Source organism: Ochotona princeps, chromosome 7 (genome assembly GCF_030435755.1).
Source record: "Ochotona princeps isolate mOchPri1 chromosome 7, mOchPri1.hap1, whole genome shotgun sequence".
NCBI lineage: Eukaryota > Metazoa > Chordata > Mammalia > Lagomorpha > Ochotonidae > Ochotona > Ochotona princeps.
Window position 1 is genome coordinate 56,898,852 of NC_080838.1, and position 23,500 is coordinate 56,922,351.

Genomic DNA, 23,500 nt, shown 5'->3' on the forward strand with positions numbered 1-23,500 from the left:
TGGGAGTGAACCAGCAGATGGAAGATGGTTTTTCTTAAACAAACAAAAAGCCTGGTAGTGTATAAGTCCCTTTCCTTTACACATTTCCAGCATTAGGTATTTAGGTGTCACAACAGAAAACTAAGATTGTACTAATGCCCTACATACACTGTTTTTTTCTACACATACTTTGATGAAGTTTAATGACTATGCCTAAGTCATAGTCAGAGATAAGCAACAGGAATAAAAAAAGATGATAAAATATATTATAATGAGAGTTATATGAGCATAATCTATCTTGAAAGAGTCAAGACAAATACATTTTTGGTCTGAATTGACTGTGAGTGACTGAAACAGCAGATAGTAAAACCAAGAATAGAGGAAGGCTACTGTATATGCATGTGAATTACAACTCACTAAAGCTGCTCCCCAAACCCAACCCAACTGCAACAAAGGCAATATGGGATGGTCCAGGCTAAGTTTAAAGTGCTGCTGAAAGAGGAGTGCTGGTCTTAACCCTATCTACCCCAGGGCGCTGCTTCTGTTAGTGACCCATTTCATGGGAATTCTGAAACAGGTTCCCAGCATTTATCTCTCAGATTTTTCACTAGAAAATCATCCAGAATTCCTATCTGTTCACTGGTATTCTGCCTTTCCAGCTTCCTCCTACAGAGCTCATGCTACATGCCACACCACTGACCCCAGCCCCCTCCAGCAACTACGTTTATAACCCACCATGATGAACTTTCTTCCTACCAAGTGGAACTCCTTCTGATGCCTCAGTAATCACTTCATCGGTGTCAGGGTCCTGCTTGCTTCCGTACAGTCTTACAGGATCACCTTCCTAAGTGTCCTCCACGGCATCACCCACAGGGATCGCTCGCACCAGCTCTTTGATAAGACTGTTCCAGAAGGGGTCTGTTACGCTCAGTTCTGCAGAGGGCTGCTTCAAGAGACTCCTCTAAACTTCAGACCCTGCATCTCCAAGATAAAAGAAATGATGAGCTACCTGCAGAACCTGAGGGAGGTTTTGTTTGCTTGTTTGTTAATGGTGTAGTTTCCAAGAATTTATTCCATCATACTTTCAGGAGGCTCTAAACACCTGAGTTTTCAAGGAGGACCCCAAATTATTCTAGAGTTTGATTATATTTTGAGAATGCAGTTTTATCCCTCATTGTGTGTCAGATTACCTTAATCAAACTAAACTGTAAGTCATACACTTGAACAATCTTTCTATTAACAGGTATCCAAGTGGTTTTTTTTAAATTTATTTTATTTTATTTTAATTGAAGTCAGATATACAGAGAGGAGGAGAGACAGAAAGATCTTCCATTTGCTGATTCACTCCCTAAGTGACTGCAATGGCCAGAGCTGTGTTGATCCGAAGCCATAAACCAGAAGCTTCTTCCGGGTTTCTCACGTGGGCACAGGGTCCCAAGGCTTTGGGCCATCCTCGACTACTTTCCCAGGCCACAAGCAGGGAGTTGGATGGGAAGTGGGGCTGCCGGGACAAGAACTGGTGCCCATATGGGTTCCTGGCACGTGCAAGGCGAGAACTTTCGCTACTAGGCTACTGTGCCGGGCCTATTTATATTTATATTTATATTTATATTTATATTCTTACATGTATTGTATATATATAATATATATACTCCTATATGTATATACTCTCATACACACACACATATATATAATTGCATTCATAAAGATGAGTATGTTAAGCCAAAAACACAACCAGGAGGAACATGAGCAGCAAATCCAATTACAAAGAAAGTTATTCCTCAGAATTCACATGTTGTATTGTATAAACCCATCCATCCTTTAGCTCCCTTTTTGTCATCTCTCTATACCACTAGATGGTACTTTTTACTTACATTGTTGTCATTGCTAATCCCTGTGTAGCACGGAGAAATTTCTCCATGTTCCCAAACACAACCTAGCATGTCGCTGTCCAGGTGAGAGTTTAACAGCTGTAGAAAATATGAAATTGGCTAGCACAGCCCAGAGCCATGTGGCCCGTCACTAGCATGTGCAGTGCAGAAGCCTTTCCTAGTACCCATCTCAGGGAATGCTCCCTTTGAAGGCCACTGTTGTTCTCTCTTCAGGCCACTAGATGGCAATTTGCACTAACATATGGGACACAGGCAGCCACCAGCTCAGAATCACAAACTAAGGACTGCTCTTAGGAAATGCTGAATGTGTTAGCCATATGCCCATCTGTTTAGCATCAGAATCCTTATCAACACTGTACACAGAGCATCAGGGAGGTAAGGCTGGGGCTGCACAGGGGGCATATCTCATTAGGTCTTGTTACTGGGTTCATCTGCCCAGAACAACAACAAAAAACACAAAACAATAACAAAACCCCAGAAACCCTCCAAACCATGTACACAATTACCAAAATACTACCTGATTGGTGCAACAGGTTCTCATATTTGCAATCTGGTAGCCATTGTGACATGTAGAGGCAGAGAGTCCTGGAAGCATGGCTTGCGTGAACAAGAAAATGAAGTTAAAATATGTGTACTTTAAAAAAAATACTGTTTTTATTTGAAAGGCAGAACTATAGAGTGAAAGAGAGACATAAAGAGGTCTTTCATCCACTAGTTCACTCCTCATGCAGCTGCAATGGCTGGAGCTGAGCTAATTGAAGTCGGGAGTCCAGAGTTTCTTCTGGTCCCTCACATGGGTACAGCGGCCCAAGGCCTTGAGGCATCTTCCACTGGTTTCCCAGGCCATTAACAGAAAGTTGGATCTGGAGTGGAACAACCGGACACAAACCAGTGCCCACATGGAATGCCAGCACCGTAGGCATAGGATTAGCTTACTACTCCAGCCCCTGAATTTAAGATGTCTTTAAGAAGCTACCTATTAGACACCAACGTTGTAGACTCATTCATAGGTGCCATAAAAACTTCCTCTCTTTAAAAATTCTCTGAAGAACTTTGAAGTCTTGCCCTGGGGGGTGGCGGGGGGCAGGTTAGCAGATGGGGTAGGAGCAGGGGATTCCAGCCTCTCACAGTGATATCGGACAGTATTAGTCAGATGCGAGGCTACTGTGGTAATGGAAGAGAAGATAAAAGCTTGGACTAAGGCATGGGCAGTGTGATAGAGAGCAATCAAGAAACAGAATCATCAGGAGTTGATTGATCATGAAAGAAGAGACAGATGAAGAAGAGAGAAGAATAGAAGATGGCTCTACTTGGAGTTGCTGAAGTACTCCTCCAAGCTGTGGAATACAGACAAAAACATATTGAGAGTAAGGAGCACGTATGTGTGGACAGAAAAACGGCTCTGGTTCAGGTGAATATACCAGTTGTTGTGGGTTGGATTATAAACCCAAGTCGCACCTGTATGACATGGTAACTAAGTCCTGTGATTACTAAGGAAGTCGTGTAGATACACAGGACAGAAATCTAGCATTTTAATTTGGGAGTGTAAAAAAAGGATAAATAGAAATGGAAAAGAAGAGAACATTTTAGCAGTTCAAGACAGTTTGAAGGGAAGAAGCAGAAGTAGTCAATAGTTGAAAACTCAGGAGAGTTTTTTCTTAAGATGGAAATACAAAAATTTCCATCAAAATTTACAACAAAAATGTCATCAGTGGCTTTTAGCAGAGCAGTGGAGTGGGAACAATGAGGGGGCCGGAGGGCAGAACACAGGGTTAAGGAAGGAAGAAAGCAGGAGGTAGGGACAGCAACTGAAGACTTTTATAGAAAAATATAGGAACAAGGGAAAGGACAATGCAAAGGACTCTACATCAACATAAAAAAATTTTGGGGGGGAGCCTGGTGCGGTGGCCTAGCGGCTAAAGTCCTCGCCTTGAACACGCCGGGATCCCATAGGGACCCCGGTTCTAATCCCGATGGCTGCATTTCCCATCCAGCTCCATGCTTGTGGCCTGGGAAAGCAGTTGAGGACGGCCTAAAGCCTTGCGACCCTGCACCCGCATGGGAGACCTGGAGGAAGTTCCTGGCTCCTGGCTTCGGATCGGCACAGCACTGCCCATTATGGTCACTTGGGGAGTGAATCATCAGATGGAAGATCTTCCTGTCTCTCCTCCTCTCTGTATATCTGACTTTGTAATAATAAATAAATAAATCTTAAAAAAAATTTTTGGCATAGAGGCTGGCATTGTGGCATAGTGGTTAAGATGCTGCCTGTAATGCTGGCATCCCATAAAAGCACCAGGTTGAGTCCCAGATGCTCCACTTTTGATCCAGCTTCCTGCTAATGTGCAGCAGCAGATGGCCCATGTGCCTGGGCCCTTGCACTCACATGGGAAACCTAGAAAAAGTTTCTGTCTGCTGGCTTTAGATCTGCCCAGTTCCAGCCATTGCAGCCATCTGGGGAGTGAAGATCTCTGTCTCTTTCTGTAATTCTGCCTTTCAAAAAAAAGATAATAAGTGTAAAAAATACAGTATATAAAAATATTCAAAATTTAAATAAGCATAAAATATTCTATTATATGAGGTTCTCCAAAAAGCTTATGCAAAATGGAATTAAGAGATAAATACATTTTTATATGAAAATGTTTTCAAAGATTCATTAACTTGAGAGTTGGTGAAAGAGAGAGATCGTGCATCCACTGCTTTGTTCCACATATGGGCAGAAATATGGGTTATGTAAGAGCCTGTGGAGAAGCAATGGAGGTTGAGAAGACACAGGGAAGACCAGCGAAATGACCAGGCAAGATGCAGGAGGAGGCAGAATCAGAAGAATCAGAAGAATCAGAAGAAAATGGAGCACAAAGTAAATGGAGCACAAAGACACTGGGAGCAAAAAGCAAAGGATGGCAGAAGCAGTTTGTAGATCGTGATCACGCAGGAAATCCCAGAGATGGACCTTACTCGGTTACCAAGGTAGAATTTATGGGTGAACATCACACCAGGTTTAGGAAGTCTGTTTGAAAGAACTACAGAAACAGGGAAAGACAGAGAATGATCTTTCATCCTCCAGTTCACTCCTTATACAGTTGCAACCACCAGGGTTGGGTCAGGCTGAATCCAGGCATGTGGAACTTAATCCTGGTTTCCACAAGGGTACTGAAGCCCAGCTACATGGACCATGTTTTTCTGCTTTCCTGGGCTCATTAGCATGGGGCTGGATTGGAAGTGGAGCAGCAAGGATTCCAACTGGTTCCCATATGAGATACAGGTGCTGTAGGCGGCAGCTTTGCTTGCAATACCAGGATGCTCCCTGCCCTCCCTCTCCCAACACCAGAAGTTTATTGTTCTCGCTAATGTAATAATCATGATTCTGAACACCTTTTAAAAATACAATAGTGGGTAGGCATTTGGCACAGTGGCTAAGTTACCATTTTGGATGCCCAAATCCCCTTGGAGTACCTGGTTCAAGCCCCTACTACTTCACTTTGGATCCAGCTTCCTGCAATTGTGCACCTTTGTGGGCAGCAGAAAATGGCTCATGTCTCTGCAAACCATATGGGAGACTTAGGTTGAATTCTGAGCTCCTGGCTTTGGCATGGCTCAGCCCTGCTTGTTGTAGACATTCAAGCAGTAAACCAGTGGATGTAAGATCTGTTTCTGTCACTCTGTCCTCCGTCTTTTGAATAAAAGGAAAACAAATTTTTAGTAGAAATATACATATTATATATGTATGTGTGTGTGTGTGTGTGTGTGTGTGTGTGTGTGTAAGCCTGTGTTCCCTCATTATCCTGGAGGCTGGTGATTTAAGCCTTCCAGAAGACAATGCCTTTCTCAGAATTGCTCTAGCTCCCATTTCGGCACAGCCTTTGGTATCGACAAGCATCAGATGCTCTCATATCCTGATAGCTTCAGGGGCGTCAGGATCTCTGATCTCACAGACCAGAGCCAGTGGGTGTGTGCCCTAGCCTCAACATATACATTTCCAGTGGTATTTCTCTATGGGCCTGTGTCCACCCACCCATGCCCGGAGCCCTGCCCACTCCCCCAGGGAGGGCCTGGAGCCCAGGTGTGGTAGTTCAGAAACTCACCTGTCAGTACAAGTCACTTGGAAAGCTGCTTAAAATGCAGATTCTTGGCCTGGGCCCCACAGGAGACATTGTGGTCTTCTTGCAAGGCCAGAGCATCTTTGTCTCCTGGACCACTGTGCTTTCATTGACATGTTCAGGATCTGCACCTGCTCCTGTTGTTCATGACACAATGGCCAGAGTGCCCAAGAGGCTGTGCAGGTAGTGGAATCTGTCAGCCATTGTATAGACAAAACTTGATTTGTGTAAGATGTCTCATGGAGGGTGGCTCACAGAAGGCACGGTGGGAAACAATTAGACTCTGGTCAAGCCTGCCCATGTTCTCAGCTCCGATTCCTTACTGGATGGTATACTTCTTAATGTAGGCAACATGTGTTTCACAGTCTCCACTTGAGGATTCCAGATCTTTCATATAGCACTACCATCTGTCACAGGTTCGCAGTAACCAGGCCACCAGTCGGACACCTTATTCATCCTCCTGCTCATCCCTCTCAAGGACCACTTGGTTTACCTGATACTGCAGAGGCATAGCCTGCTGCCTTGGCCACCTCCAAGATGAAAAGGATCATCATGGGTGTAATGTCACGTACTCCACCTTGGCCACTGGAATTCTGGAAACTAAAAGACAGGACCTGGTCAATGAGAAAAGCATTGGCAATGTGATGTACCACATGGCAGATCTGCTTGTCTGGTGGCAGGTGCCACAGTCCATGCTGTTCAGAGTCAGAGAGATGTTTGCTCGCATAGGAAGTGTTGGGTATGCCTACATGACCACCTCCAAGACCACGCAGAGCGTTGTCATGAGCCTCTTCTTTTTCCCTGGTGTTGGCTCCTTTGTGGCCTCAGGGATATTGGCTTGTGTGTTCATCAGGGCCAATGGGTAGATAATGCAGATTATCTGATGCAGTCACAAGAACTTTAGCAGCACCAATCACTGCCACTTGAACCATTATTTCTTCCTGCTGGATGCTATCCAGGGGTCAACCCTCCTGATCTTATAATTTCTGAGCAGTTTGACAGCCAGTGAGCCAGAGCCAATAATGTGACTGCCAGTGCCAGGGACTGACTTGGCTGGGACCCCCACAATGGCCAACTGGACTGGCTGGGGTGTCAGTTACAGTATGGAGGGTGCCTTGAGTGCAGACAAGTGTAGTTCCAAGTTGCTGTCAATGACCAACATCCTAAGAGTCACATGAAGAAAAAAAAAAGCAGAGAAAGCAACTGCATGAATGGTGTCAAGAGAGCAGAGATTTTTCTTGATAGAAGATAGGAGCCAAGGTGTTAAAAAGGGTAGAAGAACCTGTGCTCCATGTTGTATAAGCAGAAACTTTGCTATAAGAATCAACAGAAGACAGAGACAGGGGTGTATGGGGGATGGGGGAGAGGGAAGGGAGAGAGGAAGACAATGTCATTGTGTTCTTAGGATTGTGTTTAATTAAAATAAGAATGTCTATAACAAACACTGTCAGTGATGAGACTATTGATACTATATAATTCACATGTTTGGTATAAAATACTTTACTGTAATTGTTGTTTTAAACTAATACATTTGTATTCTGTAATATAGCACAAACAGAAGTATCAAAGAGTAGATATCTATTGAAAAAATACAAGAACACATCCAAGCAAAGGAAAGCATTTGCTCAATGCTGTGGAATGGCTTTGTTTTAATAACTGGGCTCCTGGATTCTTAGCAATCTACTGTCTTCTATCACAGTTTCAATACAGTGTTCTGCTGTTTTTTTTTTTTTTAAGATTTTTTTTATTGCAAAGTCAGATATACAGAGAGGAGGAGAGACAGAGAAGAAGATCTTCTGTCCGATGACTCACTCCCAAAGCAGCCTCAATGGCTGGTCCTGTGCTGATCCGAAGTCAGGAACTTCCTCCAGGTCTCCCATGCGGGTGCAGGGTCGCAAGGCTTTGGGCCATCCTGGACTGCTTTCCCAGGCCATAAGCAGGGAGCTGGATGGGAAATGCAGCCATCAGGATTAGAACCGGGGTCCCTATGGGATCCCGGCGTGTTCAAGGCAAGGACTTTAGCCGCTAGGCCACGCCGCTGGGCCCACTATGATAACCTTTTCTGTAATAATTTATTTTATTTTTGATGTTTACATAGTTGAGAGTGATGCATATCCATGAAGACAACCAATTAGGGTGGTAAGGGTCAAGGAATGGGGGATAGTGGATGATAATTGCTTCTAATCTTCCTTTCTATTCTTCCTGTATCTGTGGGAAGCAGGGAGAGAAGAGCAGAAGTCTGCTCCCAGCAGCCTAACCACACTGGTACCCAAGGATGTAGGATGGATACTAGATGTCAACCTGGGATTCCCAATGTGGAACATGTTCCGAGAGTACTGTTTTAAGTGGTTTTGATTGATGATGTTCATTTTGTTGCTCCAAGGTTGAGGAGAATCCTCCAAAGTCAACTGGATGACACAGTACACCTCACAGTCCAAACTTGCCCAGATACCTGCTGTCAAAGCTCGGCCAAGAGTGTTGTCCATTTTGTTCTGCCCTCCATGGTATCACCTTTCTTCTGCGGGTCTCAACAATCTGTCATGTCCCCTATGTGCATCTGGGAATGCTGTCTGCTGCACAGGCTTCAGCAACTGAGGAGGCCCAGTTCTGACACATGCACTCCAGTCAGACCACACATCCTGTGAGTTTCTCCATGGTTGGCATTGAGTCCAGCAGTCCAGTTGGGAGGGTCTCCAAAGAAACCTTGCCTGAGGTGACCCCAGATCTGACTCCTGTGTGTGGAAGTCAGTTCAGGGTTTGGCTCAGTCTGTCCCTTACATTAGCCTACACATACAATGGTGGTTAGTATCACTTGGTCAGTTCTGTACCCAGCCCCATCTCTTACATAAACCAATGGATTCTGTGGCCCAGCCCAACCTTGCCCACCACACACTTGGCATTCATGCACACCAGTGGAACTGCAGACTAGTTGGTGTGATCCTCAATAATCTCCACTAGGCCTACCTCCAGCCCTGGTTCCTATTCATGCCAGTATGTGCAACTGACTGGTCTGGTCTGTCTTGCATCCCATTCAGCTTTCATCAATGGATGCTGCAGCATAGCTCAACCCAACCAACCCCATTATCCTATCCAGCCATTGGGTTCTACTGCCTGTCCAGCCAGGCCTGTCCTCAGTCCTGGTTCTCATGTTCACTGGTGGGAGCTTTCACTGATCAGAGGAGTGCAAGGTTTCTCTACTATGCCCACCCTGAGCCCTGCATCTCTCTTTCCAGGTTGTACTATGGTCCAGCCTGACAGGACTTGCCCACAGACCCAGCATTTGCCCAATCAGCTGTGGCAAAGCCCAATCAGCCTGCATTTACTCTGGCTTATGCATGCACTAGAGGATGCCTGGCAGTTCCCGCCTAACCCAGCTCACAGGCAGGCCAACAAGTATTGTAGCCCCAGACTGAGCCACCCAAAGCCCCAGCTCTCATACTCATCAGTGGGAGCAGTGGCCCAGCAGGGGAGCCCCTGCAGCTCCCCTGTTGGACTCACCTTCCCCTCAGGGTCTTGTCAGTGCTGGTAGTTGCTGCATCCCAGTCTGGCATGGCCCACCTCACCTTGGCATTCAACATTCAGGTGCTGCAACCTGGCGTGGCCTGGTCTGCCCCCAGTTTCAGCTCATGCTGGCACAGACTAGCACAGCCCAGCCAGCCTCCAGTCCCAGTCCTAATGTAAACTAGCTAATGCTGCGGCCCAATCCAACCTGTCCTGCACCCTGTTGTGGTTCTCACATCTGCCAGCGGGTGCTATGAACTGGTCCAGCCAGACTCGTCCCCAGACTGAATGGACATGTAATAGCAGTGGGTGCTATAACCTGGTATGGTCTGGGCTGTTCCCAGCCCAGTTCTTGTGCTCATCAGCAAGGACTATTCTGTCCTTACAGGGGATTTCCCCAAGCTCCTCTATCAGGTCACCTCCCAGGTACAGATCTTGTGCACACTGGTACACACTCGGCTCAGACTGAACAGTGGCATTATTCTAGCTCTGTTGGGTGTTACAGTCCAGCCCTGGCTCGCCCACCCCCAGACCATGTGTGGTGCAGCAGGTACCAAGACCTAACCCAGCTCATCTTACCCAGCTCTCATTAACACCAGCAAATGCTAGACCCTACCCAACTTTGGCACACCACAGACCCAGTGCACACCCATGCCAAGGGATACTGCAACCATATTCAGCCCAAACTGTCACCCCCATTCAGGCTTTCACGCTCACGAGTGGGAGCTGAAACCCAGTCAAGGCACCCTCTTAAATTTCTGACCAGGTCCACTCCCAACCACAGATCTTGTGCATGCCAGTGGTTGTTCCAATCCAGCCTGGCATGGCTTAACCCTTTGCCATTGGATGCTGCAGCCTAGGCTTGCCCAACCTGTCCCTATCCCAGCTGTTACATAAACTGTAAGTGTGACAGCCTAACACAGCATGGCCTGCACCCCAACCTGCTTCCTGTGCATGCCAGTGTGTTGTGGCTTGGCCTGACCCTGCCAGGTCTCCCATCCTCCACTCTGAGTCAAACCACACACTGGTTGACAAGTGGGGTAGCGTTCCCTGGCCTGGCCTGGCCCACACCCAGCCCTGACTCATGTGCTCACTAGCTTGAGCTACAGCCCACCAGGAGAGTTCCCTAAGTTCCCAAACCAGCCCCACTTCAAGACCCGGATTTTACATGTGTCAGTGGGTGCCAAGCATAGCACCTGGCATAGTCCACCCCACACATACCTTCCAGTGTCAGCCTTCGTTGTGTGCTGGTGGATGTTGCTGCCCAGCCTGCCTGCACACCCAATTCTTGGGTGGATCTGTAATTACTGCAGCCTGAACCAGCCGTTTTTCCCCAACCCATTCCCATGAATGTTGGGGGGGGTTCCTTGGTCATGCCTAGTTTGGCCCATCACCACCCTCAGCTGTGACACAAACCAAGCAGCATCGCAGTCCCACAGGGGTGAGCCCACATATGCTCAACAGAATCTGCCACCAGACCTGGTTCTCTTGCATGCTGGTTAGTATCTTGTCCCAGCCTAATGTGACCCCTCTTCTGTTTTGACACCCACTTGTGGGTACTGTGGTCTTACCCTGTCATGCAGGCCCTCTGGCCCTACTTTAGTGTGCTCCAGTCCGTGGTGATCAGTGGTTGTTAATGCTAACTAGCCCAGCTTAGGTTTCCCATGTGGTGGGTGCATCAGCCTGATCCAGAAAGGTCCTTCAGTCTCCCTTCTCCAAACCATTTGGTCTCAGCCCCCTCAACTACTTGAAAGTACAGTGGTCTTGTTGGTGGAAATTCCCCAGAATTCATTCATCACCTGCAACATACTCCCTCAGTGATTCTCCTTCCAACACAACCCCACACCCTTTTCTCTAAGCGATCCAGTCTCTGCGCCTGGGAATGCATGGGTTCCCCAGTCAGGCCTTCCTGTGTAGTAGCCTGGAGCTCTGCTGGCCCACCAGGAACCCAAGCTCATGCATGGGTCCTCAGGCACATATGATGGCCTGGAGCCATGCATGTGAGTTCCCAGGCCAAGTCCACCAGCACATCACACCAACATAGGGCCTTTCCCTCCCTCTTCTCCACCTGGCCTCAGGACCCAAATATGTGCATGAGACCCCAGGTCCCGGAGCCTGTAGAAGCAAGCTGCCAGTGGCTCCGTGGGCAAAATGAAACCCTACTAATTTCTGTGATAGCTCAGTGTTAAGAGATTTCTTTAGGTATTTCAACAGAAATATCTAATTTAGGGAAACATGCTTACACAATCTTTGGAACAGCTATGCACAAAGACATTAAGAAGGCTGTCACAGAATTAAAGGTTCAACATTACCTCAGATGCCAGAAGCTGTTGTTTCCACTGCTAGCACCGCCACCAGTCACAGCTACAGAAAACCCACATGTTGCCTGCACTCACATCTGCTGCCTCTTCAGCTGTCCTCAGCCCACCTCCATAGTCATCTTCTAGCCCACTCCAAGTATTTTGCCAACACAATGAATGCCGTCCTGTTGAAACAATCTAATCCACATACCGATTAAGGGGATCATAGTTTTTCTCTCCTCTAACCTCTAACAAAAAGGTGAAGGTTAGAATACCCTCCAAAAATGTAGCTCAAAAGTGATTTTGAGACAATTTTCACTGTTCCTATTCTTCACCTGAATCAATTCTTCGGAAATTGTCATACTGACATACATAGATAAAATGATTTACTCTACAAACATATCAAAGTGCCTTTGAGTTGAGAATGTTCTTACACTCATGACCAGCAGCTAAGCTTAAAGGCCCATCATGACTTTTCACAGAGGACACCATTGTTCCTGCTGGCTATAGCAGCAGTCTTGCAGTGCAGATCATTCATAAAATCTACCCTTGCCCTTCAACATGACCTTATGTTCTTTGCTCTAGTGGGTTTCTCGAACCTTCAGCTTTTGGCCTTCTGTCACCTTCAGTTCCTCCTTCCCATTATACTTCATTTAAAAAAAAAAAAAGATTTCTATTTGAAAGGCAGAACTATAAAGAGGAAGAGAATATCTTTATTTTTTAAGACTTATTTTTATTGGAACGGAAGATTTAGAGAAAGAAGGAGAGACACAAAAACCTGTTCACTGCTTTATTCCTCCAGATGACTGCAATGACTGGAGCTGAGCACAAATGAAACCAGGAGCCAAGAGCTTCTTCCGGGTCTCTCACATGGGCACAAGGACCCAATACTTTGAGCCATTGTCTGCTGTTTTCCGAGGCCATAAGCAAGGAGTTGGATCAGAACTAGAGCACCTGGGATATGAACTGGTGACCATTGAGGTAGAGGATTAGTCAATTGTGTCAAAGTGCCAGGCCCATGATAAAATATCTTCCATCTGCTGTTTCACCCCCAAATGGTCACAGTAGTCTTAGCTGGGCTGGTTTAAAGCCAGTTGGTGCAGAGGCTGGAGAGCTTGGGACATCCTACATTGATTGCTTTCTCAGGCTACCAGCAGAGAGCTAGATCAAAAGAGCAGCCGGGACTGAAACCCATGCCCAAATGGGATGCTGGTGTCACAGGCGGAAGATTGCTGGTCCCTGTATTTCCACTTTAGTTCACTGTATTTGTATCAGTAAGAAATGTACTTGATTATAACAGACTTTCCTATAGGAACATAAAAACTGTTTTCCCTCCTATGGTAAGATGTTCAGATGCAGCCAGTGTCTTAGAATGAACTTAAAAATTTTGGAGACAAAGTACTTGACTTCTTGGACTTTTCCTAATGGGTCTGAAGACACACATGCTTAAGTTTTGGCTCTCAAGCCTGTATCCCAGGAAAAGAGAATGCAGAGAGCAGTGGTGTCTGCCCAAGGCCAGGGTCTCACTTTCAGAAGGTTCTTCCAGAGACGTTCATAAACCATTACCATCCATCCCTTCCATAAAGGAGGGTTGAAAAAATGTTTTAAATGAGGTACAATGCTACTCCCACCATTTATGGATATATACCTCAAGATCAGAAGCAGATATTAAGCAATTTTAAAAAATTATAACCAAGCTGAGGATTCTCCTTCAGGCCACATCAAATAGGTGTGTTAGAGAGCCTCACTGGTTTCATACTGTCTCACACGCAATAACAGCAATTCCAAATGAATTAGTACAGAGGCATCTGTTCGATTCTGCAATTTGAACTTTATTTAGAATAATATTTCCTCTACGAGGTAAAGATAGCAGTACAGTATCAGCCAAACCCTCTGTTGTTGCTGATGGCAAACTGCAGCGCTTCCTCCACTCGTTCCATGGTGGAGTACTTAGGGAGGTAGAGAAAACAGAAAGATGTCTGCGCTTGCATGGGGTCTTTCTCATTCAAATGTTCAGGACAGAGAAATGTTATTTGCACGTTCTTCAAATTTTTTATTTGTGTTCTATCAGTTCCTGTAAGAAACACTAACAAGAAGAAATATCTTTAATAGCAAGCAAAATCTGCCTATCAAAAAAACTTCACTGGATGGTTACTCTAGTTTTAATTATAATTTCATATAACATAAGATTCAATTATAAATTTATGTTTAATATTGTAAATGGAATTTGTACTTTGGAAATAACCACATGAAAATTGCATAAAATTGAACTGTTAAATTTGTATTCACTCTGACAATGAAAACTTTTAACATTGAAAAAAATCCACCAAAACACAAAAAAGTCTCTGAGAGTGAAGGTAGAGTTCTACATCAGTGTAGCGGGGATTGTATGAAGATACAATTGCCGCAGAGCTGCTGCCTGTGCCAGCAGTCTGCGTGGGAATGTGATGGATACCCTGGATAAACGGCACATGTGCCAGGACCCCTAGAGGATGACAAAAGCTCTGGAAAGGTACCAAACCCAATACATACCATGTTTTTTAAGTTTTTAAAAAATTTATATGAAAGGCAGTTACCGACTGAGACAAGAAAGAGAGAGAGAGAGAGAGAGAGAGAGAGAGAGAGAGAGAGAGAGAAACTCAGACTTCCATTGATCAGTTCAAACCCAAATGGCCAAACAGCTGGACGTGGCCAGGTCAAAGCCAGGTGCCAAGAGTTTCTTCTGGTTCCCAAACATGGGTGTCTGGGCCCAAACATAACAGGGAGTGGGACTGGAAGTGAACTACTGGGTCTTGAACTGGTGCCCATATGGAATGCTGGCACTATAGGCGGCAGTTTAAACTGAAGCATTGGACCCTGCGTTTTTTTCTTATACACACATATTTATGACATACTTTTATCTTTTCATTTAAAGGAAGCAACTTAAAAGGTGAAAGAAAGAGAAAGAGAGGGAGTCAGAGTGCATTTCCATCCCTTAGTTTATTCCCTAAAATGGTCACAACAGCCAGGTACGGGTTAGGTTAAGCCAAGAGCTAGGACTCCATCTTGGACTTCCACATGGGTGTCAGTGCCCAAAATACTTGTGACATTTTTTGCTGCCCTCTCACATGCGTTAGCAGGGAACCTGGACAAAGTGATGTCACACTCCAAGTGAGACAGAGCAGAAGAGTGAAAGTTTGTATCATTCAGAATGGCATGCAGTTTCAAACTGATGAATCGTTTAGTTTCTAGAATTTTCCATGTAATACACATATAACAACTGCGTGAGCTAAGCCAGGTCAAAGCCAAGAATTAGGAATCTGCCCCAGGTCTCCCAAGTGGGTGGCACAAACACAACTTGGGCCATTATCTGTTGCCTCCCAGGCATATGAGCAGGAAACTAGACTGGATGTGGAGCTGAGGGAGTTGAACCGACATTCTGCCATGGGATGAGGGTTTCTGAAGTGGTAGCTTCCACACACACAAAAAGAAGAAAATACTAAAAGGAATAAGCAAGGGTGAAGTCACAGGGGAAGATCACCTTTATGAACTTTCATGACACGCAGATGGACTAGCAGTGGCTTAGTGTAATTTGTTTCACATGGCACCTTTCACAAACGAGATGCTTATGCTGTAAAAAAAGATGCACATGTAAAGATCCACCCTTTGTTCTAAGACTTACCAAGGAATTTCTTCTTTTCTTCTGGAGATAATTTGTGTAAAGCCTCCCAAAACATCACAATGGTGGGGTGTGAACTGCTGTACCCTTGTTCATAACGTGCATTCTACAGAAAACACAAAAAGAAAAGTCACTCATGGAACGGTGGGGGGAGGGAAACTGAACTGATTCAACTTAGCCTTTATGAGGTACCTTTTCAAATGTTTCCCAGTCAAAGTCTGTATTTCCAACGATGGCATCCTTCAGTTCTCCAGGACGAAAACACTGAATAATCTCCTTGTTGCACACTTTATAAAATCCCCTCTGAAATTCATTATATACTTCCTTTACAGAGATGTTGAAGATGTAATTGACACACTTAGAAATATAATCACTCCTTTAATGAAACAGAAAATTATTGCCACTTGATGACAGAACCTGATCAAAATTAACACATTAAAACAGAGTGCTTACTATGTGCAATGACTATGATTATCACTTTATGTTACCTGCTTTATATAACAACTATATGAAGACAACTTGTATTTTTTTAAAAAGACATCCACTCAAAAGTCAGAGAAAGTACATGTGTGAGAGAGACAGGAAGAGGGAGAGAGAGAGAGATCTCCTATCTGTTCATTCATTCCATACAAACACCCACAACAGACAGGGATACTCAGGCCAAAGGCAAGAGCCAGAAACTGCACCCACATCTCCTACATGGGTGGCAGGAATCCAGTACTTGGGCCATCATTTCCTGCCTCCCAGGTGCATTAGCAGGACACTGAATCAGAAGCATGAAGTAGATATAGATTTGAACTTCACACTCCCATATGGGATCTGGGTTTCCCAAATAGTGGCTTAACCTGATCGTATCACAACACTTATCCTGAAGACTTGATATTATAAAACAGAGAGTGAAGTGACTGTCTAAGACGACAGGGTTAGGAAAATCAACTGACAACAGCAAAAGTAAATACTAAAAACAACGTTAAAAATTATTAATCTTTGGAGAGATAATGGAGTTTGGGAGATCACACAAAATCCATATTATATTCATGAATTTTCTGCATTTGTCACAAGGAACAACAAATACTTATAGCTAACCAAAAAGCAAAGAGGGATTTCTACATCTGCACCTCATGGTAGAAAAATATTCTGAGAGGCACTAGAAAAGCCAAACAAAACAAAATACCTCTGGCTCCAGTATCTCAGACACAGGTGAAGACTCAAGAGGCCAACACTGCAGAGAAGGGAAGCTCACTAGGGGAGCCCAATTTGCTTGCTTGTGAGGTTCTGGTTAATTATTATAAAAATGGCAAAAAACAGAGAGGATTACAGAAAGCTTTCATCAACTGGTTCACTTCCCAAATGGCCCCAAAAGTCTAGTATGGGCCAGACACAAGTCAGGGTACAGGAACTCTGTCTGGGTCTCCTATGTGAGAGGCAGGGATCAAAATAGTTGGGCCATAGGCCAGGTTCATTAGCACGGGGCTGGATCAGAAGCAGAGCTGGTGGGACCTAAACTGGCACTCTGTGCTGCCTCAGTCTGATGTACCACAATGCCTTTCCCAAGACTTAATATTTAAAGGCATCAACTATCTTCAAATTGATACAGAAATTCAATTCAATCACGATTCAAATTCAACCATGCCAGCATGGTTTTCTGTTTCTGTTTTTTTTTTTTTTTTTTTTTTTTTTTTTTGAAACCGGGAAGCTGATAGCAAAATTTATGTGGAAATGAAAAGAAATCAAGGTCAAGATAATCTAAAAGAACAAGGCTGGAAGACTTAACTAAATTTCAAAATGATTGTACCTATACATTGCGATACATGGAACAAATAGCCTGATGAAATATATATAAAGCACTGTAAGAAAGAATATGATTTCAGTAAAAAAAGAAATGGTGGGAAACCATCAGGAAGGGTTGAGGTACCTTGAATAAACGATGCTGGATCAGCTCAAGAACTTTGATCTTACATCGTACTAAGAAGTAAATTAAAGGTGCATTTTAGATCTAACTGTGACATGTAACCCAGTAACTTCTAGAAAATAAGAGAATAAATTCACAAGTTCGGGGTATGGAAGGATTTTCAAAACAGGACACAGAAAACACTGAGAACTAGGGAAAATACTGATAAAGTGGGCTATGACATAATCAAAAATTTTAGCTCATCATGGGGAAAAAGACAAGCTACAAGAGAAGGTATCTGCAGTATACTTGTAATATTAAAAAATCACTTGTACCTAGAACTACAAACCAGTAAGAAAAAGAATTGAAACAAAAGAAGATATCCAAATGGCCAATAAGCATAAAAAGTTGCTCGGTATTCATCATCACAGAGGCATAAATTAAAGCTATAACAAATTGCTCCTATAACAATCACTACAATGCCTGATTTTAAAGAGTAACAATCCTGAGGACACAGGGCAATTAGGATCTCACTCCCTGCTGAGGTGAGTCTGCTTCCAGTTTCCAAATCCCACTATTTGCCAACAGCTTTCAGATTCTACTCCTCCCTTCATCCCCACATCTGCACACTACAGGATAAAGAGTCGAAGTTTGCTCTCTGTTTTGGCAGCACTGGGGAAGTCTAAATGGCAAGTTTTAGACTGCAGGAAAACTCATCCTCAGCCTAAGCTTAAAGCTCCTGCCTCTTCCTTCAAACAGAATAGCTTGGTTTCCTGTCTGGCTTTCTCCAGTAAGCTTCCTTTGCATGAATAATACTTTCATACTCCCTGGTATATGTATGGTATCATCAGTATTAATACACAGCCTTATTTTAGAGTGAAATGACTGATTTTGTCATGAATAAAACAATCGCAAGACAACTAACAATTCTCCCAGTTACATACCAATGGAAATGCACACACATCAGCAATAACAACAAAAATATGTAAGAGAATGTGCACAGGAACACCATAATAAAACTGATAAAAATACATTTAACGGTTAGAAATGTTCCATCTTAGGCCTGGTTGGTAAAGTACACAGGTATGTTAATTTACTTTAATAAAATTCACTGGGCTGTACCCTTAGGATATGTGCAATTTTCTGCATGTATATTATACGTCAATACAAAGATTATTTTAGGAAAAAACCCAATATTATTTTTAAAAATCTGTTACAGGGCAAATCTCTGCATATTTCTTTTGTACTTTGATCAACAATCAGGAGGTCATCCTAGGCTCCTGAACTGTTTTTTTTTTCTTTCTTTTTAAAAAAGTTTTATTTATTTTTATTGGAAAGACATATATATCGAGAAGGAGGTACAGAGAAAGAGCTTTTGTTGGCTGATTCACTCCTGAAACAGCCGCAATGGCTGGAGCTAAGGCAATCTGAAGCCAAGAGCCAGGAACTTCCTCTCGGTCTCCCACATGAGGTGCAGGGTCCCAAGGCTTTGAGCCATCCTCTACTGCTTTCCCAGGCCACAAGCAGGGAGCTGAATGGAAAGTGGAGCAGCTGGGACACAAACAGTGCCCATATTGGTTCCTGGCGCATGCAAGATGAGGATTTTAGTTACTAGGCTATCATGCCAGACCATGAACTCTATGGTTTTAAATGCATCCAATAGGTGTTGGGAAGATGAAATAATACAGGAAGTTCTTTGACAAACAGTTCTAACGTGTCTGTTATGAACCAAACACTGCTGTAGTTAACTCTACACAGGAGATAAAAGAGGTGAAGAATGCAGTGCCAGGTTCTTACAGCTTACATTACCGGAGGTAACGAAAATAGGCAAGTGCTATCCACCAAGTTCAAAGAATTTTTATTATGAAGAAAGCTACGGATGAACTTTAAATGTTTATGAATCAAAATAAACTTATTTTTAAATTCTATTTTTCATTAATTTTTCTAAATCCTAAAGGTATGTAATGTGTTGTATGGAAAAGAAAAGTAAAGCGGAGTAAGTGGATAGAGGGGGTAGACAATTTAGACAGGAGGGAAAAGGAGGGCCTAGGAGCCATCTGATAAATTCTATGATGTCTATGTTTCCACATATATATACCACATATATATACCAATTTCTGGAACTCAGTTGGGGGAAAAAGGTGCATATATAAACCAAACATATCATTTTATACCTACTTGTTAGTCTGGTTGACAATTATACAACTTCCATTAGGAATCAAGTCTACGTCATTGCTGTCCCAATGTATCTGTAACCACAATTGAACTCAGGTTTACATGCAAAATAACTGAACAATCTTTTATCCACAAAAACTTTTCCTAAAGAACTTAAGACATCTTTTTCACAAAATCTTTCAAGAAATGTGTAAAAATTACTGTCCTGTCACGCATGGTAAAAAGTAAATTTTTTGCAAATCTTGAACTATTCTAACTGATCATATTAAACAAACTAGAAAATTGCCCCATAATAATATTCACTTTACACAGTACTGACCCAGTGTGGTTATATTTGTAAATAGCCAAATTCCTCCTTGTTTTCATATTCTCTTTGTCACTTGACTTTGCAATGCTGCCCATCAAAAGGGGAAGGAGTCTGTCTCTTCAGCCCAAGAACCTGGGTGTGGCCACATGGACTGCTTTGGCCAATGGCATCTGGTACAAGTACCAGCCTATGTTCTGGAACTTCCCCCTCTCTTCCTACTCCTTGTGAGAGCACCTTTGTGAAGAAGCCACAGCTAGCCTGGTGGTGACTGGAGTTCCCACTAACATCCTATAAACCAACTGGCTCATCAACCACTAAGCATATAATGTGCACGGGAGGCCATTGTAGATCATGTGGCCCAGGAACCTACACAACTGTGTTTGATGCTTGCAGTTACTACATTTGGAGTTGGTTGTTGCAGGAAACCTATTTTTCTGCCAAGGGCTAGGTAGATATTTATAATATCATTCACGGGTCATGCAGTATTAGCAAATTAAAAATTAGCTTGTCATACATTTATGGAATTTCAAATTCTGCCTGTAATTGCCGTGCTACAGCCAGAGTAAATGATTTCATAGGACTTCAATGGCCATGGGCAGGATGTTCCCCATCACAGGGCTGATGTACCAGCTCATAAAAAGCTGAGCAGAAAACCTTTTCTACTAGTTCAGAAGTGTGTTGTTTCATTTTACCCTGTTTTAAGTAAAGGGTTAGCTGGACTAAAATGCATCTTCTATCTGTTTATTGTTACTCACATTAAAATGGATATAAAATATTTCTTCAAAGTCACTGCTTTCATTATCCAGAAGGAACTGCAAACTCCTGAAAAACAGATATTTTCATTTTTTAGGAGGCTAATAATTAATTAACAGATACATCACCTAAAATAAATCTTAACTGCACAGGTAGCTATTCTGCAAGCAAACTCAGGCAGAGTTCACAGAGACCTCAACTCAAGAGTGAGATTTAGGATACCTATTTGATTTACCCTGGTTTCCATCAGAAAATGAATGGGGCAGGCTTCAGTAGTTCAGACAACTGTTATGACACCCACACCTCCCACATCAGATTACTTGGATTGGATTATTATTCCAGCTTCCTGCCACTGCAGAAGCAGTGGCAATGGCTCAAGTAACTGGCTTCCTTCCACTCAGGCTGGAGACCTGGACTGACCTCCCAGATTCCTGAGCCCCATTAGGGAGCTGTTGCAGGTACTTGCACAGAGAACCAGTTAGGGACTCTGTCTTCTGAACTCTATATTTCCAACAATGAAAAGGGACTGACGGCATATTTACTGACACTGGCGTTACATTTATTGAAAATTGTTAACTTTATTTATAAAACAAACAGGTGACTTATTAAATAGCAGGTATCCCATGGGAAATTTGAGGAATGGTTGGGTCACTGGACATTTTCTATACCTCTTGCCCCAATCCATGCTATCAAGCTCCAGAAAGATCTGAAATTTAACAACCTTGTTTTAAGGCATCTATGAGAATAGAAGTTTTATCAAATACACAGTAGCCACTTTTTATTTTCCTTTTCTGTCCTAAGACACTTTACACTCTTTAAAGCAGTATCACATTGTATTGTTTGATCCTTCATGCATTTGTTCATTCAATAAACATAAGCAACTCCTAATGTAGCAGGTATAGAGGACACGAATTTGCGATTAATACATTACAAATGACGAACCCTCACAGTGGTAGGCAATATACGCTGATCCATGTCTTACCTACAGTACAGTCAGATGTGCAGCCTGAAAGCTGCAAATGCTACTATAGGTACAGACTGTAAGAACTTGGTTAACACTTTGCATAGAGATATATGTCACTGGCAAAGGACTTTGGGAGAAGATGAAATCTAAGTGGAATTTTTGCCAACTGACATACAATGCTATACTGTGATATAACAGATCATGTTTATACATTTTTTGGGGAGGGAAATAAAATGCTCTCCAGTTGCAACCCTGTGAAATTAATTGAGCTACATGTTTCCAAAACACAACGCTGGGAAACGGGTTTAAAAGAAGGAGGGTGGGGCCCGGCACGATAGCCTTGCACGCACTGGGATCCCATATGGGTGCTGGTTCTAATCCCAGCAGCCCTGCTTCCCATCCAGCTCCCTGCTTGTGGCCTGGGAAAGCAGTTGAGGACGGCCCAAAGCTTTGGGACCCTGCAGCCGTGTGGGAGATCCGGAAGAGCTCCTGGGTCCTGGCTTCGGATTGGCTCAGCTCCAGCCATTGCGGTCACTTGGGGAGTGAAACATCGGACGGAAGATCTTCCTCTCTGTCTCTCCTCTCTGTATATCCGCCTTTCCAATAAAAATAAATAAATCTCAAAAAAAAAAAAAAAAAAAAAGAAGGAGGGTGCCACTTAAGTAAAAAACAAAATAGGAGGTGGGCCTGGTGCAATGGCTCAATTGATTAATTCCCCTTCAAGTGCTGGGATTCTGTATGAGTGCAGGTTCATGTCACAGTTGCTCCACTTCCCATCCAGCTCCCTGCTTGTGGCCTGGGAAAGCAGCAGAACACGGCCCAAAGCCTTGGGACCCTACACTCATATAGGAGAACCAGAGGAAGCTCCTGGCTCTTGGCTTCAGCTCATTTCCAGCCACTGTGGCCACTTGTGAATAAGCAGCTGGAAGAGCTTTTGGTCTCTCCTTCTCTCTGAAAATCTTTCAGATAGATAGATAAATAAATAAATAAATAAATAAATAAATAAATAAAATGCAAGGCAAACATTTAAATTTTAAGGATTGAGAATAATCTGTTACTCAATATCCAACTCTGTGCAGACACACCAGGGCTGGGGCCCTGCACCCATGGCTTTGCTGAGCACAGCCCACATCCCAGCTCTCACTGGTTGCAGCTACATGCCTGTGACTAAGGCTAGAGCTGCACCCTGGGTTCTTATGAGCAGCTCTCTCCTTTGGCAGCTCTCTCCCTGGTCCCCAAAGGCTCTACATCGCAGTTTTTAACATCTAGGTGAGAGCAGCCGGGCCCCAAGTTCATTTACTCTGCACACCAGCAGAGATGGCACTACCTGCATGCTGCTAAAGTCGGGGGGTGGGGGGAGTCCAGGCCCACTCCCAGGGTGTCCAAGGAGGATGGCAACAGAGCATGCTCCTCAGAAGCAGAAAAGAGGCAGCACTGAACATCAGTGGTGCCATTTCACAGGGGTCCAAGGCTCTTGTGACATAAAGCCCTCCCCTAGGCACTGGCACTTGACTTGTGAGAGGAGGAGCAGTCCCAGTCTCTGAAAGGCCTCTGAGGTCGCCCATCCAGCGTCCTGATAAACAGCACCAGATCCCAGCTGTCCTGTCTCTATCGCAGGCTGCTTGGCTGCACTCTGAGTTTTGGTATGAATACTGTGTTTCATTCTTCCCAGCAAGGTCAGGCTGAGAACTGCCCCAAACCTTTAAACTGACTTTCCATCTTGATGATAAGTTCAATCCCGAAATGACTGCAGTGGCTGCAGATGACCACGCTGAAGACAACAGGACAGAAGTCCATCTGGGCGTCTGTATGGGTGGCAGGGGTCTAAGGACTTGGGATATCTTCTGCTGCCTTCCCAGCCACACTATCAGGGATCTGGACTGGAAGAAGGACAGCTACAACTCACACTGGGCTTACTGGCATGCTTGCACCATGATGGGCAGCTGTTTACCCCGCAGTGTCACATAACCAGCCTTAAAC

The 23,500-nt window shown here is 43.9% G+C and overlaps 1 protein-coding gene across 2 annotated transcripts in view; it reads right to left on the bottom strand.

Moving 5' to 3' along the window:
* Positions 1–13,583: 13,583 nt before the first annotated feature.
* Positions 13,584–23,500, bottom strand: part of HERC5 (HECT and RLD domain containing E3 ubiquitin protein ligase 5) — a 41,307-nt gene continuing 31,390 nt past the window's right edge. Inside the window, exons 19-23 of one of the 2 annotated variants that reach the window (XM_058667052.1) lie at positions 20,559–20,625; positions 19,500–19,570; positions 15,623–15,806; positions 15,434–15,536; positions 13,584–13,858 (exon numbers count right to left, since the gene is read on the bottom strand). In XM_058667052.1, coding sequence (XP_058523035.1) covers positions 13,653–13,858; positions 15,434–15,536; positions 15,623–15,806; positions 19,500–19,570; positions 20,559–20,625 — 631 coding nt within the window. In that variant the 3' untranslated portion in view covers positions 13,584–13,652. The remainder of the gene's footprint in view (positions 13,859–15,433; positions 15,537–15,622; positions 15,807–19,499; positions 19,571–20,558; positions 20,626–23,500) is intronic. The other variant, XM_058667054.1, reaches the window with a different exon arrangement.